The 18,003-nt window shown below is 43.7% G+C and overlaps 1 protein-coding gene across 5 annotated transcripts; it reads right to left on the reverse strand.

Moving 5' to 3' along the window:
* Window positions 1-3,939: 3,939 nt before the first annotated feature.
* On the reverse strand, window positions 3,940-14,859 carry LOC142557888 (ileal sodium/bile acid cotransporter-like). Of its 5 annotated transcripts, none has more exons than XM_075670109.1 (4): window positions 14,140-14,859; window positions 11,642-11,813; window positions 9,648-10,337; window positions 3,940-4,880 (listed from the first exon to the last, which is right to left on the reverse strand). In XM_075670109.1, the coding sequence occupies exons 1-4, from the start codon at window positions 14,650-14,652 to the stop codon at window positions 4,867-4,869; spliced, it is 1,389 nt and encodes a 462-aa protein (XP_075526224.1). In that variant the 5' UTR covers window positions 14,653-14,859; the 3' UTR covers window positions 3,940-4,866. The 5 variants fall into 5 exon arrangements, with proteins under 5 accessions (XP_075526224.1, XP_075526217.1, XP_075526227.1 ...); XM_075670102.1 differs by having other exon boundaries at window positions 3,940-5,638; XM_075670112.1 differs by having other exon boundaries at window positions 9,754-10,337; window positions 14,140-14,858.
* Between the last annotated feature and the right edge of the window lie 3,144 nt (window positions 14,860-18,003).

Below are 18,003 nucleotides of genomic sequence, written 5' to 3' on the forward strand. Positions count from 1 at the left end.
GAACCTCTTTGGAGAACTGACACAGGTTGCTCGGGCCAAATATGTGAGTGAAATATGCCTTTTGTGCCGTTTCGCTGCAGCCAGCAAGAAGCCGAAGCCTCATTCATTAGTAGTGCGGCACCTATTGAAGATATCATCGTTCCCCAGTGGAGGTCAAAAGTCAAGTGAATTCGTGTGAGGCTTGTGGTGTCTTCTTTATGAAGCGGGTATGCGAGGTCTTCTTGTACGTACTGACGAAGCGAATAGTTTTCAGTTTGTATAATTAAACAACGCAGGATCGAGACATGGTGAGGCAGAATGTGTTTGAATTTTGTATTTCAAGAGAGCCTAAGCTGCGCTGTAGTGCCTCGAGTATGCTATAAGCATGGTAATTGGTGCTGTAAAGAGCTACTTCATGGTTTCAATTGGAAGTTGTAGTGAACGGCTCGGTTTCGCGAACAATGCGTGCCTCGCCGTAACGACAGTCGGTCGCTTCCGTTGCGGGTGGGGTGTGATATATCGTCGATAAAAGCTAGCGAGGGCCACTATGACACATTTCATCGCTCGCAGTTGATTGGTTCTCAATCTTAACCATGAAATTTTTTTTCATGTGATTGCTGTTATGGTATTCGTTAAGCATATACATATACAATACATGATGAGCCGTCGTGTTAACAGCCAATGCGTTTCTGGGTGCCTGTTTCAGAGAACGGTGAAAGTAGTAGCAAATATTTTCACAAAAAATGTGCGCCTAACTCTTCCTTTTAGGCCTTAATACAGTTGCCACATTTGACTAAAACTCATCAGAGTAATAAGAATTATGATGAAAGCTTCCTTCTAACACTATTTTATAATGTTGACACCAAATATCAATGTTTCCTTCCATGTAAAATGCGATGTCTCTCACAGCTACTAAGTACTAAGAGAATGTTAAGTGTTTAGAGGAGCATCATACACAACTTCGCGTGTTGAGCTTGCAGACATTCTTTTTAAGCAACATTTATGGACAGACACGGCGCATATATGCATCACAGGAACAGTAGACCCCTTCAGCGCTACATAGCTTGCGATATCCAAGTCGCAAATTTTCTCGATTCACGCGGCTTTGAAGAAGAAACTGCGGTTCAGTCATGGCAGCAGAAATAATCCGACATATTCCTCTGTAAGTACGGCTCGAGCCACCAATACCCCATGCATGCACGAAGGGAACGAGCGAGCCGGAGCGAGCTGCGTTCTTGCCGTGACGTCACTCGCGAGAGGGCGCCACTCCAAATTCTCGCCGCTAATAGGAAATTTCCGCAGTCCTGTCACTGTTCTGTTGTTGATCCGCGCCGGTCCTGTGCAGGATGAGCGAGCGGACTGTCTGCTAGATACCCTGACAACGAAACATTTGCTTTCTTTTTATACGTTTCCCTGGTATGTTGCGCCTATTTTTCAACAGTTGACACTGCAATCATCGGTCTGTTTGAGAGCAGCATGAAGGGTCATTATCTAGGGCCCTATAAAGTAAAACTATTCCAATATGTTTTTATTTCAATCTCCTGACGTCAAGTTTGCGTAACCGCCAACGCAAGCATCGGGCGCTTACCCGCAGGGTTGTCTGAGCAGACCAATCAAACGTTCTCCTCGTTCACAGGAGGTTACGTTTGTTTGCTTGAAAAACAAATAACATTGCCTACACTGAGCGGCTTGTCTTACCTAATTGGCTGGCAAGAGGCAAGGAGCACGCTCAAGTGGAGAAGGATTCGATGGGGCTGAGCCACTGCATTGAAAATCGATAACCGGATGAAGAGGGTGGTGCCGGCGCCTGCGATTGGTCCGCTTTCCCTTAATTAGCTTGCGGTGGCTGGTCGAAAATCGTGGCGGCATGTAACGGAAGCTTAAGAATGACGCTAAAACGGATCCTCAGCAAAGAAAAGTTGTCAGAGAGAGGTCGTAAACGTGCCGAAAGTGCTCGAAAACGTTACGCGGCCACGCAAGAAGCTTTATTATACGCAAATAAAACCATGCTCTCCGGCAGGTGCGAGTAGCCAATGCCTGAGCGATCGGCGGCAGCTATATTTTATTCCTTTCGGAACGGGGCAGCCTGCGGCTATTCAGAATAAAATTCAGTTTTGTTCGGCATATTGATGAACCTTTAACGCGTACACGTCACTTTGAGGCGGTGCCTTGCGGTCTTGTGACGTCGCGTGATAACAGGCGGAGTGGGTGCAGCCCGAAAGCTTTTTACCAATAGCCGAGGGCTAATGGCTAAAAGGCGTCGAATCAGAAATAACTATTTTTCTTTTGTTCGGTCAAATTATGCATAATCAGTGTGTACACGTCATATAAGATGGGGAGCTATCGCGCTTTTCGTGACGTCGCGTGATAGACAGGTGAAATGGGTGCAGCCCGAAAACTTTTGACCAATAGCCGAGGGCTATAATGGCTAAAAGGCGTCGAATCAGAAATAACTATTTTTCTTTTGCTCGGCGAAACCATGCATAATCAGTGTGTACACGTCATATAAGATGGGGGGCTATCGCGCTTTTCGTGATGTCGCGTGACAGACAGGTGAAGTGGGTGCAGCCTGAAAACAAAAAAAATTGACTAACAGCCGAGGGCTGATGACTAAAAGGCGTCGAATCATAAATATTTTTCTTTTGTTCGGTCAAATCATGAATAATCAGTGTGTACACGTCATATGAGATCGGGAGCTATCACGCTTTTCGCGACGTCGCGTGACACAAAGGTGAAGTTGGGGTGGTCCAAAAAAGTTTTTGACCATTCGTGGAGGGCTGATTTCAGAATGGGAATAGAAAACTTTGGAATAGTTTTACGTTATAGCGCCCCTCGACGCGCTCGAGATGGCATTCATTGCAACCTTAAGAGTATAAAAATTTTACACAGTGGCACAGATTGTAGCACGCTGCGATATGACACGCGTTGTCGCCGCCAAAGCGAGTGTTGCGAGCATGTCAGACGACGGATAAAGGAATACCAAGTAGTAATTCTTTCCTAGGGCACTTGTGTTTTCTATCCATCAACTGCTAGCCTTTCAGCCCTCAAAGGTTACTAGCCAACATTTCAGCAAGTGTGGCGCGACAGCGCTTGGCGAGCTGCGTCCAGAAGAAAGCTGACCTTTGTGTCTAGTAGCAGCTGCGCTGACTGCATCGCGGGAACATTGATCGCTGATATAGACCCTTGACAACTGCGTTTTGCTTTGCGTAAAAAAAAACTGGGTAGGTGTTCGCCGTTCAGGAGTTGTACTCCCGCTGCTTTTTAAGATCATCTAGAATACCCAAATAGACGATGAGGAAGCACTTGAGGAAGGACCTCCGACTCGGTGTTGTTGGAAATAAACTTGACACTTGCAGAAATGCACCACAGTAAAGGGTTGGCCGACTGCATCGCGTAGGTAGCGGAAATAAGGCCAATCGAGCTCGCAGTCTGTCCACGGTTTGGTTTTAGTGCGCGCGCGCGTTTCGTTCGCACTCGTTAGAGCCCACCTGTGGCTGTTGACAATGCCAAGAACACGACCTCGAGCTTGACTCACGCTAGTACACTCGACGTTTTTTGACATTCGCAAGGATAATGAAAACGAGTTCCTGCACTGTCAAGAACTGAGAAAAAAAAATTTTTTTTTCATACCAAGTTGGTACTCGGTGCTTTCACAAATGCAGTACAAACGGGATATATTTCCTTCTATGTAGATTTAAGGAGGCCCACGACAGATCACAAGACAAATAAGAGTGAAGACCAGAGTTCACACTCATATAGCAATATAAGGTGCAATTCTGGCTCTAGTGCTAGTAAAAATTGGACAATATGGGCTCCCACAAGAAAGCGCCATGGTCACACCTGACCAAGCCTTATTTAAGGAACATTTGTAAAAAGCAATAAAAGAGTGTGCCTAGTCACTGCAGTTGCAGGATACAGCTGTATCCAACTATAAGCATGAATGAAACAAACAAGTCTACACAAATTTGCTTATGCTAGTTTATTTGTTTTTATAACAGGAAAGTATGCATCTAAATAATTTGTTTGAACATTCGGCTACAGTGACACAGACATAATAAACACACTTCTGGTCACCCTGAAGCATCAAAAATACTTTTGTGCTTCTTAATAAGTTTCAGTACATATGGGCCATTTTAAAAGCTCACCAGCCACATGTTTAAGTACCAATCATAGTTGTACATTCCTTGTAGCTTAGCTTACCAAAGGTAATGATGCCACATGCAACAATGAAAACACTCCCAGCTGCAGAATGCAAGGTTCATGAAGTGAATGCACAATTGAGATGATTTGTTTCTAACTGACAGTATTAACCAGCCAGAAGTCAATTCGTTAAACTACAGCCTTTAAGAAACGCCACTCCTTAAGTGTGCAAGTAGTTAAGAAATGGAGCTACAAGAACAGTGTTTATAGAAGTAAAACTATATGATGGCCCTTGATATTCACTTATCACCATGATTCCGACAAATATAAGAGCAATTCTTTGAACACCAATGACAGAAGGCAATGAAAAGTGTTCAAAGAATCACCTGGAAACATCATTGAGGGCTCAGAATAAGCCAAACACTTGGGACTCACTATTTGTTCACAGCACAGCACAGTGTAAAGCATACTGCAATAACTCCTTTCAATAACCACAACAACAGGAACAGAGCTATAAAACCCATTTTACATGCATGGTTAGCAAACATGCAAGCATTGAGAAGTAAGGAGCTAACGTATCCTACAAAAGGCTTTGTATGAAAAGGTAGATTGCACCAGTTGACTGGCTCGGATCCCAGCAGCCAGGCAAGCTAATTCCTCTTCTGTTCAGTGGATGGCGTAAAAGGGTTGACCACTTGTCAAGGACCAGCTGCAAGCTCCACTGCTAGGACATGCAGTGATGCCAAGTCACGAGATGGTCCCTAGGAGAGTCAACAAGGACAGGGCCACACAAAGAGAAAACCGACGCAGACAAGAAAAAAAAAAAAAAAGAGAGAGAGAGAGAGAGAGACCGGTTAGTAAAGCAGTCATTCCGTTTCTTTCTTTCTGCATTTTTCATGTGCACAAAGTCATCCCACTGCATTAGCAATCTGCCTGGATTCCACACTGATAGAGGAAGACAAAATATTTGCTTTTCCACACACAAAAAAAAAGATCACTACAAGAGAAAATTACCAAGAGGAAAATTGAAACGTATTCTGGTCTCCCACCTTGCCATCAGAAAGAGCTTGTCAGGCTTATCCTTGAAGCTACTATGCAGAAGCATGGTGTTACAAAGCTGTTTGTTAGTGAAGCACCAAGCACAGAACAGCTAAAAAACAATAAAAAGGACTCTATAGAGGCCAAGCTGTGCTACGTGACAAAGATCTGAAGAATGCTAATACTAATGTTTTCACAAGATAATGTGTAGCACTCGCAGGCTTCCATGTCAGTATTTCAATACTATAACAAAATGAAATATCAAAACAAAACAAAGAAACAATCAAACACTGCTTCAAACAGGCTAACAACTCACCAAACACAAGGACAAAACAAAAGGAAAAGAAAATGAAAGTCAGCAGAGCCACAAAACACGCTAAGCAGCACTAAAATAAGGCAGACAGCAATCCGCACGTATCTGGTTCCCTGCTCCATGAAATCAGTCAGACAGTAGCGGACTATCCAACTTGTCGTACCGCACCTGAAGATCAAAAAGAAAGATAGTTGGAAGAAAGAGAATTTTGTAGTGCCCCCCTCTCATTCCAGAACCGATAATTGAAATGTGTAACTGAGGCAATTTTTTAGCGGTACACATTTTGTCATTCATTGAAGGAGCAAGAGCTAAGGCACTCATGACTTGAACACATGGAACATTAACCAGTATGGATTTTACTGGCTACAGAACAGTGTACTCGACAGCCACTTGCTATTGTTGCAGTTGTCACACAAAAGCTAACCTTCTACCCCTACCGCTGAAAGTCATCAATGATTGCTTCACTGTGGCATGAGACACGCATTAGAAAAACTATCATCTTAGTGTTTAAACCACCTCGGACCACCAATAGATGAATATTCCCTAGCAAGTTTCTACAAAGACAGACTGGATTTTTTTTTGCATATATCTACAGCCGCTGAACGATTTTTCGGACACAGAGAAGGCAAGGGTAGTACCAGGATTTTTCAGTTAGGGGTGCAGAGACAGAGCTTCTTGTTGGGGGTGCAGGTGCGCACTTCATTACTTGGCATACCGTGGTTGTAGGAGAAGGCCATTGCAAGGGGGGGGGGGGGTGTCGGTCGTCCCCTTTAGAACTACCCCTGAGAGGAGGCTGTAAAAATGTCATAATTAGGCAGTCTAAAAAAACTAATTTTGAGAGAAAAAAAGTCTTGCTTCTTTTTTTTACAAGGCCAGCAGCACGGAAAATTTGTTTAGACTTTTGTTTGGCATTGTGCTTCAGTGACGTAACATCTACATGAAATTTTGTGGAGGTCGATGTTGAATAGATGTTTCACCACAGAACATTTACGTTTCGCGTTCCCTCATTGCATGCCATCGTAGGGCCACTATAATGTGAGGATTTCTTTAGCTCGATCAGATTCTATGTGCTTCTTATTACCCCCCTTTACAACCAGCCGATCCTGCTGATAACGTGGGCTGAGCGCCACTTAACCCCTCATGAGATGTGTTTGAATACAACCGTTACATTATCCCGGCCTAAATGTCGCTTGCAACCATTTCTGTACGATGCCAGCAGTTTAGCCTGTTATGCAAAAATTCAGTTTGGAACTGTCCATACACACGAGTGCTTACACCTTTCCCGTAAGTAGGCGTACACATGAGTAAGCACACGCTCGCGGTAGTTGCCAGCTGGTCACTTGCCAACTGGTTACTCAGGGACCTGAACGTGGCTTCTGCGACTGTCAGTCTAACCCATGCACGCAATCTCTGCCCTCATCACTGATGGGCTGCTCACATGAACACTTTATAGCAGAAAGCTTCGATAATCATCGAATTTTGGTCACGGCCACATAGCCATGATCATAGGCGTAATCATCGCTGCTTCATCGCATGTCAATGAAAGTTATGGTTTGGCACCGAATTGGCACAGGACTATTAGCAGCAGCTGCATGGCATTTGGAAAGCCGTAAAACAAGCTTGTCAACAAAAGTGAGGGTACTTGAATGGTACCAACCATTCACAGCTGCCATCGTTGCGACATCACATGCACAGATCATATCCGAAAGGCTGAATGAGGTGTCCATGAAGCACCATACAACATCCGAAAGTTCAGTTGTTGTTATACATTAGTTCTACGGAGAAGGTGGCTCCGCCGTGGAGGATGTCCGAAAATTCGGTTAGCGACTATATGTATGTGTATCTATATATAAATCAGCAGTTATTTCCGATATACTTCCATTTTAATGGCAGCATGACCTATTCATATGTCTCTATTAAGCAATCTGCCAGACATAACTTAATGGCCTCATAGTGCTTTTGCCACAAACTTTGGGTGCTGAGACAGACATAATAAAGACCCCACACAACAAAAAAAGCACAGAGCACTGCAAGCAATAGTTGTTAGCCAGTGTTAATTCAAACAAAGCAAGAAAAGCCAGCAAGCAAAAGCAACCACGATGCAAGTTTATCCTCCACCACATCTCTCTTACAAGTTCTCAAGTGGTGCTGGAAAAAGGCTTGTCATGTGGGAAAAAGTTGGCCATCACTACTAAGTACTAGATTATTAAATTAAAAAGCAAGGATTTCAATTTGGTGTCAAAACATGGTGCACTATGAATAACAATGTAAACGTGAGCCAGAAATCAAATATGAACAAAACAGGCTATCACAGTGTACTGAGAGATTTCACAAGCGCTTTAAATTATATTAAAAAGAAATAAAATGGTTCCTGCTGATACGAGATTCTTCAAAGCCGTCAGTACTACGTTAAAAGTCAGATCATCGAACTAAATTTCCTCTGCATTTGCAAAGCAAAATGCACGACAGCTATTTGTAGTGCAGTGAACAAATGAAGCTGTCCAGGCTTAAGTTTTAAGTTTCAGAGATCTCTGTAAAAGAAGTACGCAGGCATAAAATACAAAGTGACATTCTTGCACACTAACCATAGCATTCTGCTAGCTACCAGGTCGCTCCTGTTCTTTTTTTCGATATAAGAATGTTTGGCACACACTATAAGATATGCCTGTTGGGTCCACCATAACAGCATGCCCCCTGCATTAAATTGAAGCATAAAAATGCCTATACAAATATATCGCTCTTAAACATGTCAACAGCTGTACATACTGAAATGAAGCTCGAACCACATAACTGCACTGAGCCCACTGCAGCCAGGAAGAAGGAAAAACAGAGGCCAGAATAGGCCACTTACAATGTAAGCAACACACATTGCTCCTGAATGCAAGTAGGCAGCATGCGCTAAGAAAAAAAAAATCAAATGCTAACAGAAATTTGTTAGTTCTAAGGGGGGATGCGGGGCTAAAATTACAATTTTCATCAGAACCACACATTTCCCAATTTTGTGCGTTTTTCATTTCTAAGCATATAAAGGAGGTTCTTGCCAAGTTTGCTTATTTGCATGATAGAAGAGAAGAAAACGAGCTTCTTATCCAACAGTTGAATATGTTTTGGCATGTTTTGAGACCTTTGAGGCGATTTTTCTCTATTCGCACTTTTTGGCCAATTCACACTTTTAGGAAACTACTGTTTTGAAATAGCAAAGGTGAAAACTGTTTCTAAGATTGTTTCTAGGCTGAATACATGTGGGGAACATGACTATGGACATTTTTAAATTCTAAATTGCCTCAAAAAAAAAAAAAGAAACAAGTAAACATTTCTCGATTACCAGTTTAACAAAATAAACACCACTTTAGCTTTCTAGCGATGCAGTTCCTACAAAAGGCATAAAATTGCAAGCAGCTGCTTCTATCTAGTAATATAGGGTGTCCAGAAGATATTTATTCAAAAAATCTTCATGTAGCTTTATAATTTTGAAAATTAATAGTTTTCCTAAGATGACACAATCATTTGCTCAATGGGACATGCGTAACTTTTTTTCTATTTGTGCTAGATTAATCAAATTTGCTACATGTTCTAATAACAAGACAAAGCCTCCTGCAAAATTTCATTAAAATTGGCACATCAGCTCATAAGTTCACCTTTCGGCCCCGCATCACCTCTTAAATGTTTTATTTTTTACTCACATTATCATGCTTCAAAACGTAAATAGATTTTACTATCTTATCACTAGGTTCAGTAAGCATGTGTGTCCCTATATTTGGCAAAGCAAGCAGGTTAGGGAAGCTAATGAAGAAGTGGTAAACGTAAGGGGGCATGATTAAATGCATAAGCCTTTTCTCAAGGTCATATAAAATATGAAATATGATGAGCAAGCGCTTCTTGTCTCTCAATAGAATTGACTCATAAAATAAGCAAGACACATATAAAATTGAGAATACTTCTGACTCATAATTTCAGCTTGCTCTTGGGCACACTTATTGGTTAAAATATTGTGCAGGCCAACAGTGTCAGTAGTAAGCAACTGAATCTCCTCCCAAGTGTTCAAAGCGTGTGCTTGTAGGGAAAGGATGGAAAGACAAGCAACCCCCAAAACAAGGCCACAGCAGGTGCACAGGGAACAGGAGCGAGGGACACCAAGTCACACCAACAACACATCACAGCCGCTCAGGATCGTCACCGTAGCTGGCCTCAGCAGCCTTCCCGCCACCGAGCGTGCCGTTGGCTACTGTTCCGTTGCAGACTGTCAATGCCCGCTTCTCCTCCACATCACCCGCGGCGCCTACCTCAGCAAAGGCTGCCACACCTTTTGCGTCCGCCACTGCGTCGGCCCGGTGACAGCAGCGGCTGTACACCTTCTGCCCCAGCAGCAGCAGCAGCAGTGGGATGGGAGTCACAATGGAGGCCGCCACAGGCACCACTGATGCAATGTCTGCCTCTGGCTGAGGCAGGGAGAAGCCCAGCAACACAATGGCAATGCCCGTGTTCTGGACACCAGTCTCTATGGACACTGCGAGCACGTCAGCCCACGGGAGGCCTGCACATCGGGTGGCCAGGGCACCCACTGCAAAGCCTACCCAGACGTTGGCTGCTGCAGCCAACAGTACTTGCCAGCTCATCAGCTGGAACATGTACAGGTTGGCATATGTGCCAAACACAACTATGTATACTATCATGGCCACGGACACTGGGGCCAGCAAGCGCTTGCACACATCAGCAGCCTTGGGCCGCCAACGCTGCAGGGCCAGACCAACACCGAGTGGCAGCGTCATTGACACCAATGTGGTGAATATGTTGCGGAAGGGAATGCGCAGCGATGCCTCTTGGAACAGGTTGCGTCCAAGTGTGAACAGCCAGAGGGGCATGGTGCCTGCAGTAAGGAAACAAAACTCTCACAAACACAACTTTGCCTCTACATGTGAGATGCACATCTGCTGCAGCTCTTCAAGCAGCCATCAAATATATTAATAACAATAAACCTGCATCTCGGCATTCACAGATTTGGCACAAAAAAATTGTATATGTTGGCCACAGAGTACCAAGTGCATTTCCCAATTCAATGTCACCCGCTAAAATGTGGCATCAATTATGAGAATTCCATTTTCCATGCAAACTGGCCCAGGTAGTACCTTTCAATATTTTCTTGCCTAATTGATTTAGTCAGCTTACAGAGTCAGTTCAATGGCTAATATCGACTTTCTCTTTATAAATATATTTAGATGTATCAAACCATTTCCCGATAAAAAAAAATGATGTTCAAAACCAATCAAAGGCTTCAGTGGTCATTTTTAATGCATTGCTAAAATAGCAAGGTATAATAAACAGTCTTGCAAGCTAAGTACATTTCAAAATTGTGCAGTGAAAAATTTGCTGTTGTACAAGCTGAAATAATATCCTAGATGCCTCAGTTTTCACTGTAAGTACATTTTCTATGCAAATGAAAGTCACATTTACAAAATAAAACCAAAATCAAGAAGGGAGCTGACAGATGGAGTAGCACACTGCGGTATAAAGGTTATAAACAGGCATAAGGTGCCTCAGAAAGGCTGGGCAATGTCTCAATAGGAGGACCTATGACAAACATCTTATCGAAACGTTGGCCAGCCTTTCTGAGGCACCTTATCCCTGCTTATAACCTTTATATCACAATTTACAAAAGAAAGTCCGCCTAAAAATATGCAGCAAGAGCCTATGGAATATAGAAATCTTCCACAAAATGCACATGCTGCATTTCATGTACATTGTTAAACAACCTGTTAAAGAGTTAACTTCTTACAGTTTTTCATACTACATATTTCCACAGTGCAGAAACCCATTAGCTGGAACAGCCATGCATACATATCATGGAACACTTAAGAGTCCACATTTCTCAAAACATGTAGCAGGCACAATGTTTCTAATAAAAGCTTGTGCTCTGAGTGCTGGCCAATTTCAATTCTGCCATTATAACACACCTCCTAAAGTAAATAATTAATAAGTTAATTACCAAAACTGTTAATCAATAACCGCATTGACAATTATCCTCCAAATAATGATGTTTGCCACTGCTGCGATGCTTGCCCAGCTGAAATGACTATCTTGTCTTGAATTCCCTATTTTTAAAAATCCAATACCGTTGTCGCAGAAACATGTGGAATAACAAAGTGCTCTAGAATGCAAAGAAAAAAACCTTACCTAAAGAAGCAATAGTGCTGATGAAGGTCATGGCAATGCTTAAGTTCAGGTTACCACCAAGAAGAACCGTCCACATGTTGCTAGCTCCTCCGCCAGGGGAACAGCCAAATGTGAAAAGTCCTAGCTGCAGGTAAGCTTCTTCGAAAAGCCACTGTGCCATTCCATAAGCCACCTGCAGCAAGGAAAACAGTTCCATGCCAAAAGGAGACTAATGGATGAGGTGCATCGCAGGCATAATGTGGAAAGCTAACGTGACCAATGGAGGGCAATATTTCAAAGCAACATGGCAGCTGCAAGAGATGCTGCAATGGGATGCTTCAGATTAATTTTGATCTTTTGCAATTCTTTATGAGCACCCAAAGGTCAGCACATGGATGTTTTTGCATTATGTCCCTATTTGAATACAGCGAGTAATTGAACCTGCGACTCCAGGTAAATTAGCTAAGAATAATGCTTATCTGGTGACCAACAAGCACAGCAGAAAGAAAAATTTACCTTCTATGAGGAAATAAGTTTCACTGAAGCCAGGCTCATCATATAGCAGCAGTATCAAACTTGCAGAGAAAAATATAATTTGTTTCAAATACTGCAAATTCTTGTACAAGTAGTATTTACATGTCTTGTCAGAAAAGAATGAATCCATCTCAAGGCTGGTCTCAGAGGAAGCATGATACTCCAGAAATGTTAAAAATATTGGCACTGCAGCAAGTAGGCAGGACTGAATGAAAATACAATGAAAACACTAAGAAACAAAGAGAGGTTGGCTCAACATATTTTTGTGAAGCTTTCTCAATTTTTGTAAAGATTTTGTTGCCCCGGAGGGCAACAATACCTACACAAAAAGTACCCAATTTTGCTCAAAAGGCAGGGAGTCCTGCAGTTAAATCAGCAGACGTTTTGATAGTTTTGCCCTTGCAAGTGCATGGAATCAAGGCAAGGGTGCCTCAAACCCACTGACCTCACATCCTGCATTAGCACGCCCCAAAAGCATACGAGAGGTACCAGGTGAGGCAGCTCGGCACTTCTCATAAGCTCAATCAATCCAGAAAAAAGAAATAAAATCAGAAGTAATAAGAAAACTGACAAAGAAAAAAAGCCCCAACCCCTTCCACCTAAAACAGACTATGAACAAAGGTTTGCACAAGAGTGATGCTAAATACATCCCAGGAAAGAGGAATCACTTGGCACAGTGCTCAAGGGGTGCACTTTGGAAGCCAAGTTTACCCCTTCGCAAATCCACTCAACACAGTAAAGCATCTGCTGTGCCAATCATTGCTTGCACATTCAAGTGTGACTCAACATGTCAGTTCTGTACTCTTAATGTAATGAATATTGTGTAGTTGTAACCAGTCATACTTGTGACGTGGTGTTAGCTGGAATAATTTTTTTTTCATGCCCCAAAGTCATGCAAGAAATTGTGCGTGGAATACTATAATACTGCAAACAGTACCAATAACGCACATACTGCAAAAAATGTAAGATAGCTACTCAACATGCAAGGCAAGAGGACTATAGAAAGGAAACTGTTTCTACAGTGAAATACCTCAAGGTGAAGAGGAAACAAAGTGTAGTTCGCACACAGCTTATGCTCTAGCAACAATTTGGAGCTTTTCTTTCAGAATGAGGAGGAATAAAAAAAAACAAGGTTGCATGACAGTCCAGTACAACTACCTCTTTCGGTACAGCCTCCAGCAGAATTGTCTTGAGCTCACTTTTCACGTGCGCTAGACAAGTGTGCTGAGGGCTGTGCATATTTCAGTTCCTTGCACTCGCTTTTTTCAACCGCTTTTGAACCATTATTTAAGAATAAACAATGTATCACATAGTGGGCAATAAAACTGATCGTACACTGAATGAACATGGGATTTATATTGCACAAATTGTCAACATCACCATACCTTTGCCCGTTTAACGTGGTGGAAGCATGACAATGAAAGAACAACCCATGCCACATTGAAAATATGTGGTTAAAATCGATCATTTTGTCATGATGTGCAACTGCAATGGGCCTCCCTCACTCGTGCCAGATCGAAAATAACTTCTTGAAAGCGATCATTTTGTAGTGAATTATGTAACTGCACGAAACCTTCAAGGAACTCACAGCATCCACGCGAAATACCTGCTATCTAGTGACAACAAGCTATAGGAAACCAGTGGCGACCGACAAACCACATCCGCCACTCAATTCAAGACCTCTTGCGACAGGTTTCCTAGAAGAATGGGTGGCGTCAAGGTCCGTCTCTAGACAAGGCCTCTGGCGTTCACTCTCGCGTGCCACAGGCGCGGTCTTGTTGCCGGCGCGCGAGGGTCAACCACTTTCAGCCAACGCCGTGAGCGTGTGTTATGCCAATAACGTCGCTCAATCATCGGCTGCCTCAGGCGGCGCCGTTCAGCGAGCAGTGCACGGCAGTCGCTGGGATTAAGTGCGCACACAAGCAGCACTTTCGCACGACAAGCGCCTGGACGGAACAACCACTATGTAGGGCAGTGGAACTCACCAAAGGCATGGCAAGATACTGGCTGAAGAAGCCTACCACTGGGCCTATAGGTCTTCGCAGCACATCTTTCACAACTTCCATGTCTAAAGCACAACCCATGTTGATGTAGTTTAATGAAACTAGCACGGCCACGGATACCGTGAATATTAAGGAGAGTCTGTTCTGCTTCCGCACTACGCTGACGGGAAGAAACTCGTTCGACTCAGTGCCATTGGTCACAACGCGCACCTTAGCGTGACCCAGAAAGTTCCCTTTCACGGCAAACGTCCCGTTGACAAAAGCGCCAGTTTCAGTCACATTTAGATCGGCCACCGATGCCACATACGGATTGTCCGAGGCGACGCTGAAGAATCGTGGCTCCAGAGCGGGTGCGGAAAACGAGACACGCGCCAGGTCGCCCTGTTTCAACTTCTCCACGCGCGCTGGGTTGAAGGCCACGGACAGCGCGGCCACAACCTCGAGCAAAAGCAACAGAAGGCTCAACAACAGCGCCAGCAGAACCACGGGACACATGGCTCAGGATAGGTCACGACAACAGCTTGATGGAGACACACTTGATGTTCCAAATGCCGGCGCCACTTGAAAAACCAGTCTCCACAAACGAGGCCGCGAGACGAAGCACCGCTGCCTCGACTGCCCGGCAGCTGAAGCAAGGACGCTGGTGTGCGCGCCTTCCACCGCTGAACACGAACCAAATGCCGAGCTGACGTCACGCGGCGCCAGAGACGACAATGAACGTAGGCGCTCGGGGGGAAGCGGAGGGGAAACGAAGCGCGCACACCTGGCGGTGGCGGTAGTAACTAAGCACTGCGCTGCCGGCATGTCGAGGCGTGCGTCGTCAGCTAGGTTTCGCCCGAAAAACACGACGCGTCCGAACGTTGGGAAAACTTTCAAATTCATTATTGGTTCATCCAGTAAATGCTCATTATGACTCGCCGATACTTAAAATGAACTGCAGAACACACGCTGGCTTTACCGATGTAGAACATATGGGAATTGTTTAAGTAGGCCAGAAGTTCCGGCGCTTAGAGGCGAAACTTTCACTTTCGGAGAGAAATCACGACTTTGCGCGGATAATTCATTCTTGGTGGCATCTCACGCTTTACCGACGACAGAAACACACCCTCGTAAAAAATAATTGTTTGCTGTGATTAATGTAACGGTTGAAATGACTGTAATTTTACAATCACTCGCACAAACATTTAAAAACTTGCTTGAGGTAGACGCCTGTGGATTTCGATATAACATTTTTGCCTTCTTCTTACACAATAAGATACTTTCTAACGGGTACATTTTTCTTGAACAGATAGAATGTCAGGGGCAAAATTTTAATTAGATTTTTAAGTTTCAGTTTGCTGGCATGAATTAGTATACTTTACTATATGAGTGTCGTGTTAGTAGGAATCTCCGCGCGATAGGCTCTTTATTGCCCTGCTTGTGAACAGTGTGGTCGCAATATTCATCCATAATATTAATGACACCCTACAAATAAGGCAGAGCAGCGGGCCGGGAGATTAATTTATGCGTGATGAATATCCCGCGGTACAATAACCGTGTAAGAAAATAATCAGCAAGAAGGGAACAACTTAAATCAAATACTGTAATGGAGACAAGTAGTTAAATAAATATTGTTTTAGAAAAAAAGATTTGTTTCATAGGCTTGTATGGCTCCATATCTGCCAGATTTTGTATTCGCACAGACGCAGCCTCCGTAGATACTGAAAAAGCAGCTCCAGCTATTACCTGGTGGTGACGGTGCTCAGAAAAAAGAAGAAAAAAAAAAGAGCACCAGCCCAAAGAAACATTTAGAGGAATATACGTGGCTCCCTATGCACAAAGATATTCGTACGCTCTAATTGTTCGTAATAGCATGTGCCTGCCAATCGTGATGTAGGACATGCTATTAGCGAAGGCGGCCGGCGAATGTGAAACATCTGCACCACTTGCGAATAAAAAGCTTTGTGAAAGCGGGACCTGTTCGTCGGGCGCATTCGCTCCCAGGAAGCGAAGCAACACTTAGGTGACAACGATAGCGGCGAACACGGTCGGCGATCGTCGAATCGAATCGCACCCCTGCGCGAGTCAACAGCGATCGCTGCCGGCGGCACCGAGGATTGTAACCGCAGGTTCGAGGTTCGAGGATTGTAGCCGCAGCGTTCGCGACGCGCGTGCAATCTGATTGGGAATGGATCCACCGAAAGTGCGCGAACGCGATGCGATTGTTCGGTAAAAGCCAGTCACGGGCCAAAAAAAAAAAAAAAACAGAAAAAAAAAAACAATGCACGCGTAGCAGTCTGTGTGCCTTTTGATTGCTGAGTGTAAGTACGCACTCACGGTAATTGTTCAAACGTGAATAATTAGGACCCAGGATACTTCGAGTAATTTAGTTCGAGCGTTCGAGTTCATAGTGTTGTCACGAGACGCCTGCGGTGCTATACGGCCGAATGAGGACGGCGTCTCGTCTCGAGCGCCTCTGCGAGTGCATTAGGACACCATCTCCTCGTTTGCCGGCCGTTTTCTACTCTAAGAAAGGGTTATTTGTAATTCTCGGACAATGTACTTAACCTCTCTGCTCTTACTTTATCCTTTCGTGCAAGCAGCCTGGGTCGTCACCCGCCGCGGGGGGCTGCAGAGAGGTTGACATTTATAGAAGCGTTCTGCCACATTATGAATTCGGTTTTCTCCATCCCTCTCTCCCTCATCTATCTATCTATCTATCTATCTATCTATCTATCTATCTATCTATCTATCTATCTATCTATCTATCTATCTATCTATCTATCTATCTATCTATCTATCTATCTATCTATCTATCTATCTATCTATCTATCTAATCTAATCTTTCAGCATTCAAAATTTTATGAATCTTAATTTTTTCAGCCGCCACTTGATACTGGGTCCGTTCCTCACAGTTTCAATGTGCGCGCGTATAATACCAACATGCAAATCTGGCAGTAGTTCGTCCTCGTAACGATTACCGCTCCATTTCACTTACCTATATTACCAGATTAATTATTCCGTCTACCGCCCACCTCCTCCCGCATATCACGGGTCACCTTAACTTATATAACTGGCTACTTGAAAACCAGAATGGCCTCAGATTGAAATATTCATGCCAGAGGCAGTTACTTGTATTATGTAAATATTTTACACGACATATGCATATGTCGATTGATTAAGATGACGATATATATCTGTCTATTTCGCAGAAAATCCGGTGTCAGCATCCGGCGCCGGTGTCCCAGTGAGCAAGTATTCCCGTATACATTTAGGTATATGCCACGCCTTGCTATATGACAGGCGGCATATGCGGGTTATATCGCTACACCATTCTATCACTAAAGTTGCTCATACCTTGTGTCACATTCTTCACAAAGAATTCAAGAAGATAAAGAATCTGGGGAGATGCCAGGACCAGACTGCACGCGAACTGATGGAGGCATATCACACAAAAAAGAGAGGCGAAGACTGTGTTAGTGACACTTCCATTCTGTTGTTTCAATCGGAGATAGATTTTTTTTATAATTGGTTGCCCCGCTAGGCTGATGAGTGTTCTTGTTGCTGCGTTCTAATCATGTTCTATTTGTCTATATATTGCCACGGGTTGCCGTGAATCAACCAGTTGAAACTTACCGCCCGCGTCGCTTTTGTGTTTTCTTCCGCTGTCCCCGTCTTTATTTGCGGTCAATATGATATGCATTAAATGTACATGACTGCCCAGGTGAATCATGATATCATCGGGTGCGTAAATTGTAGCTATTGAATTTATGCATCTTACTCTCATGTTCAATTACTGAGTACATCATGTGTATATAAAGTTGGTGTTATGTTCTAATCATTTTTCCGTCGCACTTCAACAGCATC

Source organism: Dermacentor variabilis, chromosome 1, assembly GCF_050947875.1.
Source record: "Dermacentor variabilis isolate Ectoservices chromosome 1, ASM5094787v1, whole genome shotgun sequence".
NCBI lineage: Eukaryota > Metazoa > Arthropoda > Arachnida > Ixodida > Ixodidae > Dermacentor > Dermacentor variabilis.

Excerpts from the sequence above, each read along its gene's own strand:
- LOC142557888 (XM_075670102.1), bottom strand. The coding sequence starts at position 14,652 with ATGTGTCCCGTGGTTCTGCTGGCGCTGTTGTTGAGCCTTCTGTTGCTT. Across the intron at positions 11,814-14,139 it reads AGTATCTTGCCATGCCTTTG|GTGGCTTATGGAATGGCACA; the intron begins GTGAGTTCCACT and ends TCCTTGCTGCAG. Across the intron at positions 5,639-9,647 it reads GGCTGCTGAGGCCAGCTACG|GTGCGGTACGACAAGTTGGA; the intron begins GTGACGATCCTG and ends TTTGATCTTCAG.